Source organism: Lactuca sativa, chromosome 7, assembly GCF_002870075.4.
Source record: "Lactuca sativa cultivar Salinas chromosome 7, Lsat_Salinas_v11, whole genome shotgun sequence".
In the NCBI taxonomy this organism is placed as follows: Eukaryota; Viridiplantae; Streptophyta; class Magnoliopsida; order Asterales; family Asteraceae; genus Lactuca; species Lactuca sativa.
The window spans coordinates 48,944,408-48,970,747 of NC_056629.2; the positions used below are offsets into that span (position 1 = coordinate 48,944,408).

The window sequence follows — 26,340 nt, forward strand, 5'->3', positions numbered from 1 at the left end:
ACGTATATTTAAAAAAAAACCGAAAATAAATAAAGTATACAAAACTCGAAAAATAAAGTTAAAAAACCATGTAGTGTAATTTTTTTTAAATCTTAGGAACTAAATTTGAACTTTTTAGGATTAATTTTGCAAAAAAATTAACCAACTTAATCATGAAACTCGTTAAATGGATTAAAGTGAAAGTTATAACCATAACAATAATAAAAAAAAATATCAAGATTTTTTCCAATAACGGCTTATATGATATTAAACCGAACAAGAAAAACAAAAATTAGCACCAAACTTAACTTACAAGAGCCGACCCACCCAAATCTGCCGGGGTCTCTTTTACCTCCACCCAATCTGCCGCCGCAATAACCCCGTGATCACAATCAGTACCCCGACAACGAACCCCTTCAGCCTAGTTCTCTTCGTAGTTGTACATCCTCCACTTCCTCAGTCAAAAAGATTCTATCAGAATGTTTGGCGGCGCTGATTATCAATCCCTTGTCTTCCCTCCTCATATAATCTTTACCCATCGTGGTCTTCGAATTCAAGTATTCTTTTTCAGACTGTACATCTCTTTGTTAGATCTTTCTCTCTTAATTTGCAGAAAATACTTCAATCGATGGCCTCCTGGTGGTGCCTAACATGGTTCTTAACTTCTTTAAACCCAAAGGTATGATCGATCATTATCATCTACATATATATGTATATACCTGCATTTAGAAAGTTCCCTTCTGCTGTTATTTTTGTACTAGGTTTGCGATACTCGTTTTATAGGTTTCTTGATTTTTTGTGCTACGGAGTGGTTCTGATTCTCCGTTGGAAATTCTTGAGTGTATTAAAAGAAATTTCTTTGAATTGGGATTACTAAGTGCATGAGGGAATGATCATATTGGTGGATTGCTATATGAAAACTTTTCGTACCAATCTTTTTTACCTTTTACAATGTTAGTGTTAGATTAAGAGTTCCAATTTCTTGGGTTTCTTAAACAAATTAGAAGAACGAGTGATCTTCGACCAAGAAGTTAATGGTGATATTCCAGATTAAGACTAAAGGATAGCTAAGAAAAGAAAATGATTTTCTTAGTGGTAAGTTCTCTTGTCATACAAAAATGGAAATGAATCACAAAAAGATAACAAGAGGTTTTTGTTCTTGGTGTGTTTCTATGAAGCATATCGATTTGTATTTCCTAGAATCTATAGTCACTATATTCTATAAACACCATGTACTTTCTCAACAATATGAACAAAGTCTACCAATTATGCAAACTTATCCATTATTAAGATAGATGATATATGTAAAACAACTACCAAGACTAATCATTACGAAGTTCCATATAATCAAAAAATGTAGGAAAAAAGGGTCCATGAGTAATTACTTCTGAAATTTCTTTAGGGAATGAAGATCATATTTAGGCCTCTTTTCCATATATGTGCATAGAAGGATTTACATGTCAGAATTGGGGTACTTAAATATGGAAGTAATGGTCAAACGTGCTATGTAAAATTGTTAATAAATGCTTAATTGTTCTACCAAATCTATTCAAAGTTCAAACTATCAAGAGAGAGTATCTAGAAAGTTATTAACTTCCCTCTAAACGAGAAAAATAAAAGCTATCATCAATTGTGGTTTGTGTGAAGGTGAGAATCCATACATAAGGTCCATCATCTTGCTTGGGACATTGTTAAAGGATGTCATTTATCCTTTTACATGTTTTATGCAATGTGATTGTCAAAATAGCCCTTTTCTTAAAGCCATTCACTTAACTTGATATCTACCTTACCTTATTCATATCCTAAAACAATGTGGTTGGGGTGAGACGGTGCTTCGGGACATTTTGGTCTTTTTGCTAGAAAAGAAGAAATTTGAAAATCATTAATATATAGATATTTAATTAATGGCTAAAAAACAATGTTAGCTAAACATAGACTAGAGAGAGAGAGAGAGAGAAAAGCTGAAGAGAGTAAAGGCAATTCAATCGGTGGTGGAGTAATCTAGGATTCTAGGTTGATCTGAATCTTGATTCTCCTTTTTGGTATGTGAAGAGGACTCTTGGATTTCCTTCTACTAATCAATCAATCAACAATTGATTTCTCTTTCTATCTCGTGAAAGGTATAGCATCGATTCTTGAGTTTCTTGTGTTTTTTGGTATCTTCTTAGTAGTTGTCTCATAGATTCTTCCATTTGGTGCAATTGATCTTTAGATTTTCATACACAATTAGATTTGAGCTTTAATGTTTTTCAATGCTCTATATAATGCTTGACTTTTGTTAAAATTTTAGTCTCTTACATGCTCATAGTTATTTTTTAGTCTATTTATTACACAATTGTCGTCGATGAAAGGGGGGGATTTTGCCCTTTTAGTTTGAAGGAATCTAAGTTTCAATGAAGCAATTTTACACTTAATCAAAGTCTTCGATCTTCGATAAAAGAATCGGAAACTCAAATCAATCAAGAATTAGTCAAATTACGTTGATTATTGTGACTTAGGTCATAATAATCAGTTCGTAGTGTTTGGCAAGAATTGATTATAATTTATGATCATGAGTCATGCCTTTCTTGTATTTAGAGTCAAAATAATCGAATTATATGATTCTTCAAGTCACAATAACCATTTTTGAAAATGCTCGCCGAAACACCCCGTTTAACTATAGCTTTTTGGCATGATATTACAAACTATGAGGTTAACATATGTTTTTATTTCATTTTTCATTTTTTGAAGTTTTTGAGCCATGGAGAAGACACCACACTCTTTTCCTGAGCCAAGTGTCAAAGGAATAATGCAACGAATATTACTTGACTTGAACCAATTGCCATTGGATATAAGTGAGGAACCAAAGAATGATGTGCCTCCACCTCTCCGTTTCTCTATTGACTTGACTTTCCATAATGAAGATATGGAAGTGCTCAAAAAAAAATATAAGGTAATACCCAAATTTTAGATTTGAAAAAAATGTGTTCTTTTTTGACCTTTTGTTATGATTTTGACATTTTGTATGTTGTAATATTTGTTTATTGTGTAGGTCTTGACCGCATCATCATTTGTCAGCAGGGATTACTTGAAAAACTTAGGGTGATGTTTCATTACTTTCATCTCAATTTGTACTTATTTTTACTTCACAAAGTTTTTTCCTTTTCCTTTTCGTTTTTCTTTGATTTGATAGTTGATTTTATTTTATCATATGATGTTGTAGGTTTGAAGATGGTTGCGCAACTATGATGCATATCAGAAATAAAAAGGTAATCATGATTTCTTTCTCTATGTTTGTCTCAACATAATTTGACCAAAAATTAAAAATTTTGACCAAAAATATCAAATACTTTTATGGTGATGTTGCTTCTTTTATATACTTGTAGGTTAAAATGCCTAGAAACTCCAACCATGCTCTTGCTCGTTCTTTGTTCAAGGAACTCACTAAGAAAAATGAGGTTGTTTTCATGGCTACCCTCTATATTCTTCTCATAAGTTCTATCCTTGTTTTGTTTTCATGAAGGGCATATTAGTAAATGATCACATCAAAGGAATTGGTTAGCTTGCCTAGAGTATTAAGAGGGAATGAAAGTACATTGCTATTTCATACATTTAGTGTAATCACTTTTATAGAATCAAACATTTGCTTTCTGGTTTATATTTGGAATACAAACATAATCATATAGTTTATGCCAAAATTATAAGCACATTCTTTCTCATATTTCCTTGAGAATAATATTAATATTTTGATTCACAAACACAGGGTGAAGATTTGATGGTGTCACTTTATGAGCCTATAGAAGGGAACAAGAACAAAAAGAAGGTATTTACAATAGTATTAATAATGATAAAGTCATTATTATTGTTTATATGATAATTTATTATCATTGACATTATAAAAAAAATAATACATTTGATGATATACAATATATTGTTCCTCAGGGAAAAGATCAGGTTGCGCATCGTTTAGCTGCAAAGAGCCTTTTAAAGGAATTTGTGTTGCAGTCCAAGGATCGATACAGGTATTCTTTTCTATATTTTAATAGGCCCAACTGAATGACTGGTTATATTGTGTTTGACATGAATTGGACTGGAAGTCTGGAACTATACTAACATTGGGATTGATACCATTAAGACAAAATTTTAATTTTCTCCCACTCAAATAAGATGGGATAAGGACGCGCTCTCGATCTCTTGTATGTGAAAAAGACGAAAATACCCTTGTACTTGAAAATAGCCCTAGAAAGCTTGTCCATTCCAGAGTCCCATGTAACAAACGCAAATCTTCATGGTTAATAGTGAATGAGTGCGTGGCATGTAAATGAGGCATAAATTTACGATTCTACCCTTGGATGTTGGTTTACTTTGCTTGCAGTGTAATTAGGAAGAAGAGGAAGAAGAAGGTTCGTTTTGATTGTGGTCCTCTTGATGGGATATGGAAAAAGAAGCTTCCTCCAAAGAAGCGAAGGGGCATAGTGATATTTGACAAAGAGTATAATGCTTGAAACTTTCAAGTAGAAAGTGGTTGAAACTAGAGTTTGATGTTAATAGTTTTCATCTTTATGTTTTGTGGGATATGATTTTCAAGACTTGATCTTATTTTGGGTTATCTATTGAGATGTTTTGGAGTAGAGTTGCAAAACAGGACTAATAAAGACTAGTTTTTTTGTGGGGTATTTTTGGAAATTCATTTTCATTTCCTTAATTACTACTTTCATTTTGTTAATATCTACTTATCTTGTCTAGTAATTATTTAAATTTTGTTGCCAAATTTCATAAAAAAAAAAAGATGGCCGATCGATTTTCACAATTACAAGGATTTTAACAAATAAAAACTTTGGATGCCTATTTGGAACATTTTGACCCCTTTAAAAAAAGATTGTGGATTTGGCGTAATGTCATAATTGTGGCAAGAGTCAAGATTGTGATGACTTAGATTTCTTGAGGAAACTCGCTTTCTTAAGTCGACATTAGTATGTAAGCATTTAAATCAAAGAAAATGATAAATTTTGTTGAAGTGAACAAGCATTTTCTAAGAAATAGCCAAATAGCAAATTGATCTAAATAGTCACAATTTTGGTAGGTTATTACTTGTGAAAATCTGTGGTCTCTATTTTTTTTTTATTTTTTATTTATTTATTTATTTTTGAGATTTTTGTAATGTACACCTTTGAAAATGTAGGTTTTCATAGGTGCTGACCTCCAAAAATCTATCTTGTATTTTAAAAAAAAAATGTATTGTCATGTCTAGTGGATAAGGAAAATCTGTACCGTAATTATTTTACAAGACATCATTCTGTTAAAAAAAACTCTCCACTTTCTCTGGTTGAATTTGTAAGCAAACTTTTCCACTTTCCTTTGTCTCATTTTGTTTAGCAAAATTCACCTGCTAATTTTTTTTTTCTGGCTTTATTAAAAAAACATGACTTCAAATATTACATAAGAGTATTTCTTGTTGTTTGCATTGGTGGTTATGTCAATTAGAAAAAAAGAATGTATATACGTAGATAACTTGTTAAAACTTCATGTTGAAATGCCGCCAAATATATATTTTCCAGATTTATTAATTTTGGTCGAACAAAAAACAAGTTTGGAAGACAGACCTCAGTTTGTCTTTTCAACATTTTATATTGAAGTATTTTATAAATTTAGTTAATGAGGGTGATGGATCTCATGATCGGCTACAAGCAAATTGCTGGTGTCCATAAGATATGAGATTATGATTTACAACTTTCCAATGACTTGTCTATGGTCTTATAGTGGATGGCTAAATTCCAAGTGGATGAGATTTTGGAGCAATTTGACGAAAAGTTTTATGATGAATGTGAATCCTATTTGTTGGGCAACATGAAAAAAGCATCATTCACAGGTACATGTGAGAGAAGATAAGATTTGTCAGAACTTATACACACAAATGAATGCGGGTCATTCAGATCCACCACTAGATATGTAAATAGATACTTTTGTGACCTTTATTGACGATTTTAGCATGTAAATGTATGTTTATCTGATTAAACATAAGTTTGAAACCTTCGAGGTGTTAAGGACTTTCCAAAATGAAGTAGAGAATCAACAAAAAACAAGATTAAGATCCTCTAATATGGCAGGGGTGGTGAGTATCTTAGTCAAGAGTTTTACAAACATCTTAGGAATTGTAACGTCTCGAAAACATGTATAAAATTTTCATTTGTAATTTAATTGAAAACCATCAAGTGTTCATAGCAAACCCATACAAAGTATGTCAAATGAGAGAAATCATCATAGTACAAAGAAAATGTAGAACATGGGTAGATGCATTGCGATCATGTTGGACCCTTCCCTTTATTACCAGAAGTACCTGGCACCACAAACATAACTGTAAGCACAAAACTTAGTGAGCTTCCACAAAATACCACATACATCATACACATAATATAACATTACGTGGCTGTATCAGATCCGTATTAACCCCCGGTTCGTAGCAACCCCAAATAACAACAATCAGCTGTGTCGAGTCGGTATCAACCCCCGGGTCCGTATCAACCCCGAGTCCATAATGACTCCGAGCTTAGATTAGCTCCATACATAAATCATGCAATCACATCAGTCAAAGTCATACAATAACATACATTTTACTCATACAATACAATGGGTCGACCTTGGTGCCTTAAACCCACTAAGGTGGTAAGAAGACTCACCTATCGAATGATGATCAACTGCAAATGCTACTACTGCTGTGAACACAGATGCTACCAACCACCTATACTGCCATATAAAGTACACTCTTAGCTTCTCATCCAAGACTAGGGGTTTGACTACGGTCAACGCAAGTCAAAAGTCAAAGTAAATGGCCAATGTTGACCTTCTATCTCGTGGTGGCCATTCACCACGTCGTGGTCCCTAAAGGACAAACAAACGATCTGACCTCTAGTCGCCACGACGTGGTGATCTGACACCACATCGTGGTGACGGGGTTCCAAACAACTTAATTGATTAAGTTGTTTTCTTCAACCTATCGAGCTACAAAGATCAGATCTCACTAAATACACGATCTTGAGGGATAAAGTTTCTAAATTTACCCCTAAGGACCATCCAAAAAGGTCCAAACTCAAACCCTAGGTTCCATAAAGCATGAACTTAACCATTAAGCACTTATTCCTTTAAATCTAGAGTCCATCTTCTCCAGTAGTGTTTCTAAGACTAAAATCAACATAAAAGTTGGTGCTTTATAGACATGCATGTCTTGAACCCATATTATGTCAAAATGAGAGTTTATGACCTAAATCTCATGCTTGCTTACAATATGCAACTACACTTCAGATCCAAGCCACCAATTTCACCAAATGTCTTAGGGATTCATAAAGTTGCAAACTTTATGAAAACCCATCATTCTAAATAACAAGAATAAGAAGATTATGGGACAAAACTTAAGATCTAGCATCCTATCATGATAAAAGTCGAGCTTTGGATACTTACAAGGGTCCATAAGAATGACAAGATAAAGAATGGAGGCTTGCTTGTTGGATTCTAGCTCAAAAATTCCTCCATCTCCCTTCAACAACTTCCAAGACTACCAAAAATGAGCACAAGAGCACCAAGGAGGATTAGGGTTAGAGTTGCTGGGTTAGAGGGTGATGGAGGCTAAAGGTGGGAAACCCTAACCTCCCCATTTTCCTTTAAATGCCCGAAAATTAGGGTTTCGGCCATCAGGTCACCACCATGTCGTGGCCACATGCTGCCACGCCATGGTGACTAAATGAAACACGCGATCTAATCCCGACCCGCCATGTCGTGGTCCTTCACCATGTCGTGGCACCCTTGAACATAGAAGAAAATAATTACCAAGTACCTCAGAATCTGGATGTTACAGGAATCATCTTAGAAATTGTGGAATTGTCTTAGAATTAACTCCACCCGGGACACCATAACATAATGGTGTAGATGAAAGAAGAAACTAAAAATTACTTGATATGGTCTGTTCCATGATGCATCATACATTGCTTCCAATCAGATTATAAAGATATGCCCTAGAAGCTACATCTATAGTCATTAATCTTGTACCAGAAAAAAAAAGGTCTCTAAAACACCACTAGAAATATGGAATGGTTCTAAACCATCTGTGTTATTTTAGAGAGTATGGGGTTGTCAAGCTTACATTCTTCATGAAGCCTAACATAAGTTTGATGTAAATGTGGGACTTAGTTGATCAAAAACTTGGTTTGTAAACCAATTTGATGTAAATGTGTCTTCAAAAGGTAGTATGGCATGCATGGTAAATATTAACACCTATATAACATGATTGGTTGTGAAAGGTTACACTCAAACAAAAGGGATTAACTATGGTGAACCCTTTTCACCAATAGCTATTCTAAAGTCTATCTAGATAGTAATATCCATAAATGCGTTTTGTAACAATGAAATATGGAATATAGACATAAAAAACGCTTTTCTTCATGGAAAATTTATAGGGGATGTGTATATGATACAACTAAAGGGCTTTGCTTTGTACATTCAAATTATATGAATAAGGTTTGTAAGCTTAAGAAGTCTATTTATGGACTAGCAAATATATCGAAGTTGGAAAGTGTTTCTCTATGAAAGATATGGGAAATACATAATGTATCTTAAGCATCAAAATCTATAAAGATAGATTAGAACGCCTCATCGGGTTATACCATAGTACATACATAGTAAAATTATTAAAGAGGTTTAGGATGCAAGAATCCAATAACATATTAATACCTATGCAACATGGGTTGGAAGTATGAAAAGCTTAGTCTCCTAAAATGACCGATGAGCTTGAAAGAATGAATTGAATCCCATATTCTTCAGATCTAGGATCGATCATGTATGTAGTATATGTACTATACATGATGTCTTGTGTGCCTTGAGCATGAGAAGTCAGTATCAAGCTAATATTTGAGAAGCCCACTGGATGGTAGTTAAGAGCATTCTTAAGTATATAGGAAGAACGAAAGACATGTTCTTGATATATGGTTGCGAGGGAGATCTTAGAGTAAAGGGTTACACTAATGTGAGTTTTAAATTTTACAGAGACGATTCATGCTCGTAGTTATGACTCATATACTTATTGAATAGAGGAGTAGTGACTTGGAGAATTTCCAAGAAGAGCTCCATAGCAGACTTAACAATAAAATCTGAGTATATAAAAGTAAATGAATCTTAGAAACAAGCTATGTGGATAAAGAAGTTCATTAGAGATATTGTTGTTGTCCCCCAACATAGAAGAGCTCATATGAATCTTCTGTGATAATGACGGTGCAGTAGATTTAGGTAAAGAACCCATGGCACATAAACATACACAATATATACTTAGAAAATATAATTACATTCGAAATGTTGTTCAAGAATAAGGCATCATAATAAATAAACCATCTTCATGTTAGAACTTGGATGATATATTCACCAAGTCGTTACCCATCGTGAATCATGACTCTTACACTATTTCAATAGGTATTAAATATGTAAACCGGCTAGTGTGAATTATTAGTTGATTTGAAACCTGAACCGATATTTAATGAAATTACCAAATGATGTAAAGATTATTAAGTGGTGAAGCTAATATATGATATTGATATTTTATTTATGATTTGATTCATATGTGTTTAAATTAGCATGTTTTATACTTTCTAGATTGAAAATGGAAAACATTCATAGTCGATCATACTTAAGGAAGAAAGTAATGAATTAAGACTAATATGGGATGTTGGTAATTTATCCATGGTGATAGATATTTCATAGTGATTATGATAAAATGCATGTAATATCCTAAAGAATTTTATGTAACTAATGTGTCATCATAATTTAATAAGTTAAATCATGTTAGTTTTACATAGATGTAGCAAGTAAACGAGAAACAAGCAACATCGTTAACCCTTTTCAGATGGAAAAGCTAATTATTTTAAAAACAACCTCAATAGATCTTGGGGTCATAACATTACTGTGTATGACTTGTTAGAGTCTATCGAGGAGCTCGACAACATCTTGCGTAAGGAAACTGAAAGTATCAAACGTGTGTTGATTTTTCATGCATGCTTTTTCATGTTTTGCCACTTTGCATAAGGAATCTTTTAAAGCAACCTGCCCCATAGAGAAAACCCCACTCCCTAAGCCCATAGGAGGGAAAAACCTTGTCAGCTCCACATATGTGTGCTTCCCTCCTTCCCATCCAAAATCTAAAATGTCAGTTGGTCTAAGTGTTGATCTTCCTTTCAACGGGTAAGCCAAAAAGTTCACATGTGCCTATTTCTTGGTAGAAACCTCAACATTCCAACTATATCGAAAAGAACATCTCTAACCAGATCGTATCGTACTTAAAAACTGAGAGCTCATTATAATGAACAGTATGCTCCCCAAAGGAGTCCAAACATTCCTTGCGACAAACAGGGCATGTCTCCTCAAGCGTAAATAAGGGAATCAAAAGGCGATACTCGAAAATATCATGATACTCCATTGGCGACATATGTTGGCCATGACCATAAATAAGAATAGTCGTAGGAAAATGATGAGTAGAAAGTTGTATGTTTAATTTAAGGCAATATGGTCGAAAAAAATTATGAAACATTAAGTATTTTGTTTTTTGATACAAAGTAATAGTTACTTTTCACAAAGTAGTAAGGTGAGTTATATAGAGCTTTTCTTTTAGGAGTACATGGATTAATAAATTAAGAACCTTGTTCAAAGTTGATTCTCTACATGTTTATGCTTATATGATTTGAAAGGAATGAATTATGTGATGAAACCCTTTTTAGAATGATTTAATTTATGTATGTTTTATTTGAATTTTCTCAATGATTGTTATTAATATTATTTTTTCAAAGCATGTCATTTTGTGTAAGTGATTCTTGAAAAGAAAAGTTTGATCATGCATCATTGAGTGATTTGCATAAATTAAGGTAATGTAAATGCCAGCTTGCTAAGAGGTCCATATAAGGACAAATTTCCTAGGAGTCTGTATTGGCACTAATGAGACTCTGTATTGGCACTAATGAGACTCTGGTGGGAGGGTACATGTCGTCATGGAGTAGGAGTCTTGATTTTTGGGCCACATCAAGATGATTTGTTCTCCTATGATGGTTTGTACTTGAAATTACGTGATTTGATTCAGTCCAAAACGAATTATGAAATTAAATGTAATGAAAAAGGAATACGGAAACATGGTTAAACCCATAAGCTTGCACTGTGTGATGGCGTGCATTGATAGCCATTAAAACATTTTAAAGCTTATGAAAGTGATATGTGTATTAGCATTGTAAATGTTTTGGGTGTAAAACTATATGACTCATGATATATTATTATCTTACACATGTTTTCATTTAATGCAATGTATCCCAAGATCATATGCAAAGAATTAGTGATTGTAAAGGTTAGCAGCAAGCTCTTGAAGAGACTAGAGTTAGTTTCTTATTGTATATGTCTTAGCTACTATACTATCCTTTTGTATGAATCGATTATACACCCAATTATGTTTCTTTTGCAAATAATTACAAACTTTTTCTTGATGAACTAAACTTGAAAGATGTTTTATGTCATGTTGAGTTCATATTGTTTCAAGACATTAAAAAGATTGATAGGGATTAACCCTAACTTGACTCATTTAATTATCATGTTGTTTCAAACGAGAACATTTCTTATTTCGAGAATATTTGAAAACAAATTTGGATTAGACAATTTCTTTTAGACAAAGTTACAAAAAAAAATTTCTTTTTCCTTATTTTTTTAGTCTAAAGCCCCCTACCCCCCCCCCCCCCCCCACACACACACACACACACATACACACACACTCAATTAAATTAATCAGCCTCCATAATTTGTATCTCGCTTTGAAGTTGCACCACCTAACACAACCGGATGACCGTCACCGGTAAGACCGGAACATCGCTAGATTTCGAACTGAACACTGTCGGAACATTGCCTCTCCACTCTCTCCAAATCCTCTATTTACATCCTTGTTTCACCTCTGAACATTAGCTTGTGGGGAATGACCTATGTCTATCTCTACTCTTCTTGAACCACTTACTTGCCTTTGCCTCTCCTCTCCCTAAACTTCCACCTTAAACCACCTCATTGGAATCATCCAGAAAATCACCTCATAAGAACTATGTTGGCGGAAAACACATCTTTCTCGTCTCATCTATGATCTTGTTTTCACCGGCCACCAGATCTGGTTTAACCGGATATGGATATAAAGTAGAAAGCCACCAGATCTGGTCCCCAATCTAGTTTCATCGTCCACCGCCGTCGCAACATCATTTTGAATAGCCTCTGGATGAAATATATCTTATATCATGGAAATCACCTCATTCTCGTCTCCTTTCCGATCTCGTTTCGTCACCGGATCTTATTTCATTCGCTTCTCACACGACGGGATCAGACATTTCAAACAATGGTCGTCAACGGTGATTTGAAGTCGACGACCCCTTTCCGAACAAATGTCAATGGGTTTTTGCTATGACACACGCTCCAACGACTATCGTTGTCTCTCCTACATCATTTGTTGACGTGGCAGATCCTGGATCAGGTTGGGGAATAGAGGAGCTCCACTGTGGTCGACATAGCTACATCTGTTTACGTCGATGTCATGGAGGAAGACGTGATCAGGTCGGTTTATTGCAATCGTTTCCGAGTTTTTTGAGTTATCTCAACTCGACCGAATCAATTCAATATGACTATGTCATCTTTAGCGTGTTTTTTGTTTTTAGTTGGTGGTTACATTCTCGATATATTCAAAATCAAATTAGATCTTAAACTTTCATATTCTCAATGCGTGTTTAATATCGACGACAATGCACATTTAATAATCACAAGGAAATTGGTGATTAATGATGATGTTTTTGATTTGTACGTCTGCTTAAACTTAATTTGTGTTAATCATCGTATTGTCAAAGATAAATTAATAATAACAAATTAATAAAAACATATTTTAATATTAAAAATAACAAAATAAAGATTTTTATTATAATTATAATTTAAAAGTCATGGGTCATATCACATATGGGGGCTCATCCGCGTAGATTCATTTTAATCGTTTTAAAAATATTATTGAACGTAAAAAAATGAGTAAGTTTTTAGTAAAAATATCATTTAAAAAAATAAAAAAAATAATGTCATCAATATTTATAGGTGAATAAGATAATTACATTGATTAAATACACAAAAATAACTATTGAATAAAAAACGTGAAAACGAATATTATCGAAATAAATCATATGTGATTAAATAAATATATTAACATGCGATTAAACACACATAATCAAATATTATTGATAACAGGAAAACGAATATTGTTCACATAAATCATATGTGATTACATACGTATAATCACATGAGATTATATATGCCTAATCACATATGATTTATGTGGAAACATTTTATTTTTGTGTTGTGGATTCAATAGTTGGTATCGTGTATTTAATCATATACGATTAGTCGGTTATACATATCTAATCACATATGATTTATATGGACACGATTTGTTTTCGTGTTCTCTATTCATAGTTGTTCTAATGTATTTAACCATATATGATTATATGTATTTAATCACATATAATTTATATGCACAATATTTGTTTTCACATTCTCGATTTAATAGCTGTACTTTTTTTCCACATTAATTATATGTGATTAAATACATATAACCACATGTGATTAAATACATGAAAAAAAATTGTTGAATAGAAAATGCGAAAACTAATGTTGTCAATATAAATCATATGTGGTTAGATACATCATACATATAGTCATATGTTATTATATATACGAGAACAACTATTGAATCAAAACGCGAAAACAAATAGTTTCCGCATACATCATATGTAATTAGATACATATAATTACATGTGATTAAATACATGAAATCAATTAATGCATTGAAAACACGAAAATGAATAGTGTTCACATAAATTATATGTGATTAAAACATATAATCACATGTGATTATATGTGTCTAATCATATATGACTTATGTGGATAAGATTCATTTTTTTATTATGGTGTATTTAATCATATGTGATTAGATATATAAATCATATGTATCTAATTACATGTGATTAAGTACATATAATCACATGTGATTAGATACATATGATTTATATGGAATAGATTGGTTTTTGTCTAAATAAATCGTATATAATTAGATACATATAATCACATATGATTAAATACACGATATTAACAAAAATGAATCTTATCCACATAAATATATATAATCACATGTGATTAAATACAATTTTGTTATTATCATGCTCTCGATTCAATAGTTGTTCGCATGTATTTAATCACATGTGATTATATTTATCCAGTCACATAAGATTTATGTGGACAAGATGCATTATCACGTTACCGATTTAATAATTGTTCTTTGTCCACTTTAATCTTGTGTTATTAAATATATCTAATCATATGTGATTATATGTATGTAAGCACATATGATTTATATGGACAAAAAAGAATATTGCCAATATAAATCATATGTGATTAGATATATATAATCACATGTGATTATATACACAAGAACTATTGAGTTAAAAATGCAAAAAAAAATTATTTTCACATGTGATTAGTAGTGGTGGTTGTGGTCGTGGGTGGTGGGTGATGGAGGTTATGGGTGATAGTTGGTTTATGGTAGTGGTAGTGAAGGGTGGTAGGAGTGACATGTAGTGGGTGGATCAGTGGTGGTAGTGTTGATGGGATGTGGTTTCATGTGGTAATGGTGGTAGGTGGTGGTGGTGGGTGGTAGGCGATGATGATATTGGTAGGTGGTGGTGGGTGGTAATGGTTGGTGGTGATGATGGGTGGTGGTGGGGTTGGCGGTGGGTGGTGGTGATGGGTGAATGATAAAGGTGGGTGGTAGATGATGGGTGATGGAGGTGGGAGGGATGGTTAGTGGTGGGAGTAGTCGTGGTGGGAAGTAGGTAGGGTGGTGGTCATGGGTGTTGGATGTGTGTGATGATGATTGGTGGTGGTGATGGTGGGGTGGTAGTCGGGGTGATGGTGGCAATGGTATTGGTAGGTGGTGGTGGTGCTAACTGGTGGCGGTAGTGGTAGCGGGTGGTAGTTGGTGGAAGTGATGGTGGTAATGGGGGTGATGCTGGGTAGGTTGTGGTGGTGGCGTGTGGTGGTGTGGTGACGGTTGGTAACAGGTGATGGATATGGGTGGTAATGATGAGTGGTGGCAAGTGATGGCGGGTTGTGGTGATGGGTGGTGGAGGTAGGTGGTGGTGATGAGTGGTGGTGGCAGGTGGTGGTGATTGTAGGGGTGGAGGGGGTGTTCGGTGGGTTGGTGATGGTTGGTGGCGGTGGTGGGTGGTAGGGATGGTGATGGTGGTGACGGTTGGTGGAGGTGGGTCATGGTGGTGTGTGGTGGCAATGGGTTGTAGGTTGTGGTGATGGGCGGTTTGTAGTGCTGGTGTGTGGTGGTAGGTGGATGGTGAGTGGTGGGTAGTGCTGGTTGGTGGGATGGTGGTGGGTGGTGGTTTTGGTTAATGAGTTTTTTAATTGTCTTTAACTATTTTTATTATTTATATGAATATTATTTAATAGTTTTAATTAAAAAAAATTGTATGGTCCAAATTTGTTCTTAAATGTTCTCGATTGAACGCTCCCTTTTATATATATATATATATATATATATATATATATATATATATATATATATATATATATATATATATATATATATATATATATGGTCAAAATCTTTTGCGAACCCATATTTTTCTGTTAACTCTGAGAACTTTTTCGTGTGCATTTTTTTTGGAAAAAAAATGATTTCAGACATTAAGTTGGTCATATAGAAATGCATTCGAAAAAAAATCGAAAATAATGTGCACATATGAAAGTTATTTTTAACGAACATATGCACTTCGACGTTTGTGCATATATGTATTTTCATGTGTGCAAATTTTTTTGAGATTGTTTTTTTTTGCGAATGCATTTCTATATTACTGACTTAATGCATTATGTCACTTTTTTTTTCAAAAAAAAATCAAAAGAAAAAGTTCGCGGAGTTCGCAGGAAATATGTGTTCATAAAAGATCCTAACTAACTATATTATATATATATATATATATATATATATATATATATATATATATAGAGAGAGAGAGAGAGAGAGAGAGAGACATTTGTGTGAATGTATGTTTAATTTTGGACCAATCATTTGATATAGGTATTATGGTAATTTAGTTAATTAAATTTATTATATATATATATATATATATATATATATATATATATATATATATATATATATATATATATATATATATATATTTTAAATACATATATTTATGGAAGATATTTGAATTTCAAAATTGGAATCTTATATTGATGAAATTCTTATCCTTGTCATTTTAACCTTATACATTTAAATAACAATCTGCCATCATCTTCTTCATTCCTACGGCGTCGCCACTAGCCACATCCCTCACCACCAACGACCATCATATCTCTATTGCCACCGATCAACATCGTCAGCATTTATATTCACCTCCAACAACCACCATATCTCTATTGCCACTGGACAACATCGTCGACATTTATCTTCATCTCATATTGATGTCATCAACACCATTGTAACCATCATCATCGGGAGATCATCTTCGTGTTTTATTTAATCACAATCACCAGATCATCGTCCTCTTATTTTTTTTTATTTTTTTTCAATCGTAATACCAGGGTATCATCTTCATCTCTTTTTCTTTTTCTTGTTATGATTTTGAGTTTATACAAATTCTATTTATTATCTTTCTCCTTTTATATGCAATCATGTACCAAATTAAACTCGACCAAAATGCTATCACGATATATTGTGTTTACACTACATTGAAAGAAGATAAAGCAATACAGAAACATAAGTTCCACTTCCTTCCTTTGTTCATCCGGTTTAATAATCGAATCCGTATCCCAAATTTCGGATACAGATTCGGATATCAAAAATCAATTATCCGAATTTTAACACTCCTACATACAATTACACAATTTTTACAATTTATATTTAATTCTAATCCTATATATATATATATATATATATATATATATATATATATATATATATATATATATATATATATATATATATATATATGGGTGAGTTCCATTGAGAATTCATAGTTTTCCAAGAATTCGATAACTAAAGGTGGAACGTTAGATCAAAATTAAGTCATTAACAGCATGATCGTCATCTTATCAATCTTATTAAATGTTTAATTTTTTTTAAATATGAATAAAAATGTCTAAAAAATAACGTTATAAATCAAATTTTCTGATTTTTTTTAATCATAAATATAATAAGTTTCGATTTTTTTTTAAAATGCGGATATTTTAATTTTTTTTAGAAAAGATTAAATTAAAAATAAAATGAATTTTTTTTTAAAAAAAAAACTGTAATTTTTTTTACAGTAAGTGTTAAAAATCAGTAAATTAAAAAAAATAGAACATTAAAAAAAACAATACTTTTTTAACTAAAAAAATCAACGTTTTAGATGCATATATGCATATTTTTTCAAGTGAATATATACAAATTTTTTATAGTATAATATTCGTAAGTAAATTATAAAAAACTCATTTTTATTACTAATCTAAAACACAATACTACGAGCATTTTATTCGATACAAAATAAATATAAAAAACAAAAATGCTATAAATTTTCAAAGCTTTTTCATATATTTATGTCAAGATTTCTATACTTTTTTCAATTGATTATTTTTCACCTCTTAAATATTTTTCAGGAATTCTTCTAAATTTAAAAGAAAATAAAAAAAAGAGTAATACAAGAACACTTAAAAAAATGCATATGTATATATTATGTAAGATTTACATATGATTATATCAAGCGAGGTTCACATGTGATTATATAATGTGATATTCACATGTGATTGTATCTTTTAAGATTCAAATGTGAAATTCACAAAAAAATAATTTTAAAAACAATTAACGAAGAACACTATACAAAATGCATGTGTACATATAGACATAATTCATATGTAATTAACTTGTGAGTTACATACGAATCATATATAATTCATATGTGATTCACTTGTGATTTACATGTGAATTATATGTGAATTACATGTGATTTACATGAGAATCAATTGTAATTCATATGTAATTCACTTGTGATTTACATGTGAATCACATGTAATTAATATGTGATTTACATGTGATTCATATGTGATTCACTTGTAATTTACATGTGAATCACTATACACTTGGAATGTTGCAGCGTATAATACGTTAACTAACTAGCAATACTCAACTAAAAGATTATTGAATTTTGAATAAATTTGGGAAGGAGATTTTTTAAGGGCTTGACTCTTACCAAAAGACATGTGCAATATTGTTTTTACTCAACAATCAACAGTACGAAATGCTAAAAGAAATTCATGTTTTTGTTATAGGTATGATGATAAATCCAAATCCATCCAAAAACATATTCACAACTTCACAAACATACAGACATTCTAAATTCAATGATATTAGACTTATACAATATAAAATCTTCTAATTCTATAATCAAATAATTTACACCTCGTGTGCGCAAATCAAGATCAATAGTTAGTAGAAGTGTACCTCTATTATCATTTATCAGCTTATTGTTATTGGAATTGCCTTTTTCTATATCTCGATGAACTTCCAAGAATTCATTAGACCATGAACTCAAAGAATTAGATGATTGCCATCTTTAGGGCAGGTACCTTCATTATAGTTCTATATGGCAATTTCTGAAGTGATTTGTAAAAACAAAAGATTACATCGGTAAGAGTGCCCAAACAAGTTTAGCAAATAAGATCAAATATCAAGATAAGCCAATTTGTAGTGGTTGTGTGTGCATATGTGTAGTTTAGATAGTAAGTAACCTTATTTCTAGATCTGAGATGTAGGACTCGGTTCCTGGTATGTAATGTAACAACGTAAATTTTCAAACAATTTTTTTCATTTTTAAAATCATACTTTCATTCATAAAATATCATAATAATCCAACGTATCTCATGTTATCACCATAAACAAATCCCAACATCTCAACTACATAAATCCTCTCAGTGTGTACGGATCATGCCGACGCCTTCTCACGGTCTTCGCTAGTACCTGAAACACATAGCACAACAACTGTAAGCATAAATGCTTAGTGAGTTCCCCAAAATACCACATACAACACATACACCTTTCCATGCCATAAATCTGTGGGACCCTCCGGTCCGAGTGTCTTAGGGGACTTTCGTCCCAAATCCCGGTAGACCTTCCGGTCCTACCTGTATCGACCTTCCGGTCCGTAACCTCCTGACCTTCCGGTCCATGTCCTCTCGACCTTCCGGTCCATATCATCTTGACCTTCCGGTCCTTATCATACATAACATACATAACACATACATATCACATATCAACATATAGAACATATATCTCATAGCATATAAGATCTTCCGGTCACACATAGGTACCCTTCCAGATACTGTATAGTGAGAAGACTCACCTCGGGTGACTCGGTAATCTCGAACTCGGTAAAACCCGGTCTAGCCTCCGCCTAGTCACATGGAATAAGCACTTTGATCAATACAACTCTCAAGGCTAGACTAGATCCCTCTTTTAGCACTCTCAGAAGGGTAAAAGACCATTTTACCCACCTCAAGGCTTAAAGACCCTAACATTGACCAAACCCTAAAAGTCAACCAAAAGTCAACTCTTCGGTTACACTACGCGTACCAAACCTTTATGCTGGGCGTACCCGACATCCTCACAGAAATGGGGAACGCGACCCCCTACGCTGTGCGTATTGGGATTATGCCCCGCGTAACTCCCAGTTTCAGACTCCTAAGCTTTTGGGGTCTTAAACATTTAAGACCCATGACCAACTTTCAGATCTGACTACCTCTAAACCTCTTAATCCATAAAGTTGGTGGCTTTAAGCCTTTGAATGGTTGTGAGAGTCACCAACCCCTAAATCTCTCCACTTCCAACACTCTAAAGCTCATAACTCAAGCATGACTCCATAACAACGACCAAGATGGGATTTTTATGGATCAATATCACACATAACACTGAAATGGGACAGATCTAGGTCCATGGAGCCCCTCTTGCTCATAAAGTCTCCACCTTTGGGACTTAAACCCTAGAAATGGACCATAAATCACCAAACCAAAATAAAGAGGAAAGTTCTGAGCTTTTTACCTCAAAGTGAAGCTCCTTCCTCTGAAAAACTCAGATCCAAGCTGGAACTTCAAACCCTAGCCTCCACAAGCTCCTCTCCTCCTTCTTCACTAACACACAAAGGCACCTTTAGCTCAAAATACTCACACACAAGCTTTAGGACGAAGGAAATGCTCTCTTAGGGTTTCACTCTCTGAAATGGTGGCTGAGGATAAGGCCTTAGCATTCCTTTTATAGTGCATAAGCCTTAAATTAGGGTTTGCATCTGGGCCCGCTATGCCCAGCGTAACCCTGGGTACGCCCAGCATAACTAGGCGAGTCCGCGTCCAACTTAAGCGCATGAGTACGCGCAATGTACTTATTTGCAACACTTTCCCACTCAAGGGCCATTCTTGACAACTTGACAAAGGAGAAGGGTTAAATAGTTGTACCTGAATTTTGTGATGTTACATGTTATTTATTTTGTTGTATTTTGCATTCTTGGCCTGGGACTCGGCGAGTTGAAGGCCCAACTCATCGAGTAGGAGTGAAATTGGACACATGACTTAAGTGATGGGCTCGTCGAGTCGGCGGCTAGACTCGACGAGTAGGCTCTAACTGGATAAAACCCTAATATGAGGGTTTGCACCCTATTTAATCATCTCTTTCAGCCACCACTCGCCCCTATTGCTCTCAAAGACTCTCCATAGCAAACCCTAGCCGAGTGTGTGAAGATCTAAAGGCATTTGTAGTGATTTTGGTGGTTTTGTTCACAAGGAAGAAGGAAGAGCATAGAAGGATCAAGAGGAAACTAGAGGATTCGAGTTTGGTTCATCATTTGTAGTCTTTGAAAGGTATAAAGTTTTTACCTTGCTTACTTGTTTGTTAGATCCCTTTTTAGGGAGGATTTAAGGCTTTTAAGCCATAGGTGGTGACCAACCATGATTTGCAAACATGGTTGGGGGTCAAGACTTCGGATCTAGCACTTGGGGAGAGTCACAAGGCAGATTTGGGTTGCTTTTGCACCCAAGGAAGGCCCCATGCAACAAAAGAGCCATTTTGGCTCAAAAGTCCCATGCATGCATGTAAAGTTCGTAACTTTACGTGCTAGATCAGGCTTAGGGGCTTGGATATATCATTTGGACAAGTGTTGTACATCAGAAATCGAGGATTTAGGGTGTGGACGTTATCGACTCAGCGAGTCCGTTCTTGGGACGCGACGAGTCCAAGGCTTTGAGTCCTATATCTGTTGAGGGACAAAGAACTCAGTTGGGTGTTAGAAGGGTTGTAGCAGGACAGAAAGAGTGAACCAACACATTTGACTTAGTTTTAGACCTGGAGTTCATGGGACTCGACGAGTGCTAGAACAGACTCGACGAGTCCAAGGCAATCTTCTTTTGTTTGAAGATGACCTCGACGAGTTGCTCATACAACTCGGCGAGTCAAGGTCAGGACTTGTTCATCAGATGAAGGTGAACTCGACGAGTTGTTCATATGACTCGGCGAGTCGGATGAAGGTTCATTGATGTTCGTAAAGAAGGGGAACTCGTTGAGTCGTTTCCAAACTCAATGAGTTGAGTCGTGGATAAGGACGAGTAAAAGGAAGGGACTCGACGAGTTGACGGCCCAACTCGGCGAGTCGGGTCAATTGGAAGTTGAATTTAACTTGGACTTGGTTGGGGGTAAAATAGTGATTTTACCCTAAGAGTAGATATCAGATTCTGACTGAGTGTTTTGTGGGGATTGTAGCCGAAGGATTTCCGAAGCAGCAGCAGACAGAGGTTTCCCGCACAGATTATCAGCAGCTACTCGTACGAGGTGAGTTACCTTCCAGTAGGGGTGGGTCTAAGGCCACAATGACGGCCCACCAAATAGGGGTATTTAGAAGATGATTGTCTTTGTGATAATTATCTTGGTCTGGTTATGTGATTTGGTCATGAGTTTTATCTGTATGGTATGTTACGTGTATAATAGGGATTAGTTTCCCTGACAGCGATCCTTAGGACCGAAGGGTAGGTCAGTACCCGGATATGCCTGACTGTATGTTTATATCTTGTTGTTGTATGCTAGTGGTAGGGGGTGGAATAGTCCCCAGTTACCGGTTGAAAGATACCGATGACAGTTATCGGTTGAAATATACCGTTGATGATTATCGATTGAAAGATACCGATGATGATTACCGGTTGAAAGATACCGACGATGATTACCGGTTGAAAGATACCAATGGAAGTTACCAGTTGAAAGATACCGATGATATTGTATGGTATGTGGTATGATGGGGGAACTCACTAAGCTTCGTGCTTATGGTTTCGGTTTTGGTTTCAGGTACCTCTTCGTCTAAGGGGAAGGAGCCGACGGCGTAGCATCGCATCACACACACACACACACATGATTCCGCATCAGACTTTTTGGGATTGTACTATGATTTTCCTTATTTTTGATGTCATGGTTTGGGGACACAACATTATGATTTTGTAAGGTGTTGCTTTATTGACAATGTTATGGTAAAATGTTTTAAAAATTATTAATTTAAAAATGAAATTTTCGGGCTTGAATTTTTTGATGTTACATAAGAGTAGGGTTCTAACCACATCATTTCCCCTTGGCCCTCCTTTGCATAAACTAATGAGCAAAAAATAATGCAATGGAGTTATAACAATGTCACCATGTCAAGAACAAGGAACACTCAAATAATAATCTTTATGTTTATTATGTGAAGGTTTTCATTTAAAATGATAGAAAAAAATATTTTAATTTGAAAATGAAAAACTTTAGCTCTTATCATTTGTAATAGCATCAAAAGTCACAAAAAGTAGAAATCATTGAAAATGGGAAGGTTTGTTTAGCTAATATTGTATTCTATAAGGGTTATCTCCCTCTCTCATATATTAAACAACACATTTTTGCTTTCTTTACACTAGCCACCATGGTTTGCGAGATTTCATGACTTTAGACAAAAACTTGATATGTGGATGCAAAAAAGAGCATCATATGTGGAATATGCTGTCTAAGGGGTGTTTGGCTTAGCTTTTGAGAGGCCAAAAGTCCTTTTAAGAAAAGATCAAAGGTAAAAGATGTTTGACAAAAGACTTTTAAAGCTACTTTTGGATTTTGGATAGAAGGAAAATCAACTTTTTGGAAAAGTTAGAAAAACCTGACTTTTTGCAACTTTTCCAAAAAGGACTTTTACTACTTTTGGATTTTGGATAGAAGGAAAATCAACTTTTTGGAAAAGTTAGAAAAACCTGACTTTTTGCAACTTTTCCAAAAAGGACTTTTGGCCTCTCAAAAGCCAAGCCAAACACCCCCTAAATTAGTTCAAAATAGTCTTCTTTTTCAACATTTAAGTAAGTATAACACCTTGCTTGTGAACAAAATCCAGCAACAATGATAAATTTATTGATAAATCATCTTACAAAATCTATAACATCGATAATGATTTTCGAAGTCTGAATAGCACAAACGTTTTGGAATCACTGCAAAGTGACTTGAAATTGTTAAAAAACATTACAAATCAAACAAGGAAAACAAAACAAGCAAACAAACATGACTACTCTCTTGACTTAACTACTTGAATCTGTTTAATAAAACTGGAAATAAAAAGATAAAAAAAAAAGAAAGATAGATTTTGAACGAATTGAAGGATGGACATTTGATGATCTGAATGCAGAAAGCGGGGTAGAGAATTCAAAACTCTGAAACGTCATATATGCCCGAACTATCATTTTTGGATCTTAGAAATCAAACAAAAACTTGAAAATTCAATCGATCAAAAGAAATTATCTTTATTGTGATTAATTTTAGAAGTGATCACCAAATGATCACAAAGTAATCAATGTCGACAATCTCCTTCATGCCATCATCAATTTTTTTCACATACACTTACAAATTGTTCATATTTCAGACATATTCTAACGAATATGCTTGATAATTTCATCCATCGGAAATGTGCAATGATGGTTATTCGTACTTGTCACTGGAGAGAACTAAAGACACAAAATCGTGCACCAAAATTGATCGATCTACAACCCTCTAGACCCAACGATCACTGCTGAGAGAGGGGGAGAAGAAGTAGGCGTCACCATGGGAGAGAGTACGGAGACAGTAGGGACGACGTCGTGATCGAGAAAAAAGGCTTACTGATCTGAGAGTTTTATTCTCATACCCAATTTACCCTTATTATTTTTGTTCAAAAACCATATACACCATTTAAACTCTTAATAATTACGAGATTGCCATCTTAGATCTCTACCCTTAGCCCTCTTTTAGTTCTTGGATATATATATATATATATATATATATATATATATATATATATATATATATATATGAGAAATTAAATATCTTCTATCTTTTGTTCATACATATCATCCTACCCAATTAAATGCTAACATGTGTCATATTAGTATCCTACAATATCATTGGATTTTATTAAATTAGCATTAAATGATACATATGTCCACATTTAATTGGGTAGGATAATATGTAAGAACAAAAGATAGGATGATATTTAATTATATATATATATATATATATATATATATATATATATATATATATATAGGGTTGAGATTGGTTGAGAACTCAAAGTTTCCTGAGAACCCGAGAACTAAAAGTGGAGCGTTGGATCAAAAGTAATTCATTAAGGACATGATCGTCATCTTACCACTCTCATTTAATGTTTAATTTTTTTGTGTTATTTAATATATTAATATAAATGTCTAAAAATTAACAAAATAACTCAAAATTTTGGATATATATTTTAACAAAAAAATCGATTTTTAAAAAAAATTTCGATTTTTTATTTTTTTTTCAAAAAACATTAATTTTTCAAAAAAAAAAATGAAAAAAAAATATTTTTTAAAAAACTGCATTTTTTTCAAAAAAAAAAAAAAAACTCCGATTTTTATAAAAAAAGTGCAATTTTTTTCAAAACTACATTTTTTTTAAACAAAATCAACGTTTTAGATGCATATATGCTTATTTTTTCAAATGCATATATGCGTATTTTTTATACTATAATATTCGTAAGTAAATTATAAAAAATCTCATTTTTATTAATCAATCTATAAACATAATACAAGTATTTTATTCGATACAAAATAAAATATAAAAAAACTACAAAGATTTATAGTGTTATCATTTCTTCATATCAAGATTTCCATATTTTCTTCAATTTATCACTTTTCACATCTTCAATATTATCAACAAATTCTTCAAAACCTACCAGAAAATTTTAAAAAATTGATCAATGCAAGAACACTTTGAAAAATGCACAAGTATATAGCATGTAAGATTCACATGTGATTATATCATGTAAGATTCAAATGTGATTATATAATGTGATATTCACATGTGATTGTATCTTTTAAGATTCAAATGTGAAATTCACAAGAAAATTAAAAATAATAATTAACAAAGACCACTTACACAAAATGCATGTGTGCATATTGACATAATTCATATGTGATTCACTAGTGATTTACATGTGAATCACATGTAATTCATATGTTATTCACTTGTGATTTACATGTGGATCACACGTAACTGATATGTGATTCACTTGTGATTTACATGGGAATTACATGTGATTAATATGTGAATTACATGTAACTTATATGTGAATCATATATGAATTACATGTGAATCACATGTAATTCATATGTGAATTAGATATTATATACATGAAAATCACATGTAATTCATATGTGATTCACTAGTGATTTACATGTGAATCACATGTAATTCATATGTGATTCACTTGTGATTTACATGTGAATCACAAGTGAATTATATGTGAATTACATGTAATTCATATGTGAATTACATGTAATTCATATGTGAATCACTTGTGATTTACATGTGAATCACACGTAACTCATATGTGAATTACATGTGATTTACATATGAATCATGTGTGAATTACATGTGACTTACATGTGAATCACATGTAATTCTTATGTGATTTAGATGTGAATCACATGTAATTCATAATTACATGTGAATCACATGTGATTTACTTATAACCGTCACACCATGATTCAGACAAATACAAAAATTCAAGAAAATTCGAACATGAACCATTATCAATTATGATTTACCTGATAGAAGAGTTGTTGGATGACACTTTGAATCATATCCACATGGAGATCCTTGTTCTTCTTCCGAGTCTTGTTCTTCCATTTTTACAGTTGAGTTCTCATGCATATATTATTGTATATTGCACCGCTGCCCGTGAATGGAATCTATAAAACATGCTT

The 26,340-nt window shown here is 33.4% G+C and overlaps 1 protein-coding gene across 1 annotated transcript; it reads left to right on the top strand.

Moving 5' to 3' along the window:
• The first annotated feature begins 279 nt into the window (after positions 1-279).
• On the top strand, positions 280-4,634 carry LOC111890403 (uncharacterized). Its single transcript, XM_023886525.3, has 8 exons — positions 280-658; positions 2,710-2,911; positions 3,011-3,060; positions 3,182-3,227; positions 3,345-3,416; positions 3,722-3,781; positions 3,901-3,980; positions 4,334-4,634. Exons 2-8 carry the CDS (start codon positions 2,720-2,722, stop codon positions 4,461-4,463), a joined length of 630 nt encoding a protein of 209 aa, XP_023742293.1. The 5' UTR covers positions 280-658; positions 2,710-2,719; the 3' UTR covers positions 4,464-4,634.
• The last annotated feature ends 21,706 nt before the right edge of the window (positions 4,635-26,340 follow it).

Bases quoted from the DNA above. Each gene is read 5' to 3' on its own strand.
- LOC111890403 (XM_023886525.3), top strand. From the start codon at position 2,720: ATGGAGAAGACACCACACTCTTTTCCTGAGCCAAGTGTCAAAGGAATA. The intron at 3,061-3,181 runs GTGATGTTTCAT...ATGATGTTGTAG, and splicing joins GATTACTTGAAAAACTTAGG to GTTTGAAGATGGTTGCGCAA. The intron at 3,417-3,721 runs GTTGTTTTCATG...TCACAAACACAG, and splicing joins AACTCACTAAGAAAAATGAG to GGTGAAGATTTGATGGTGTC.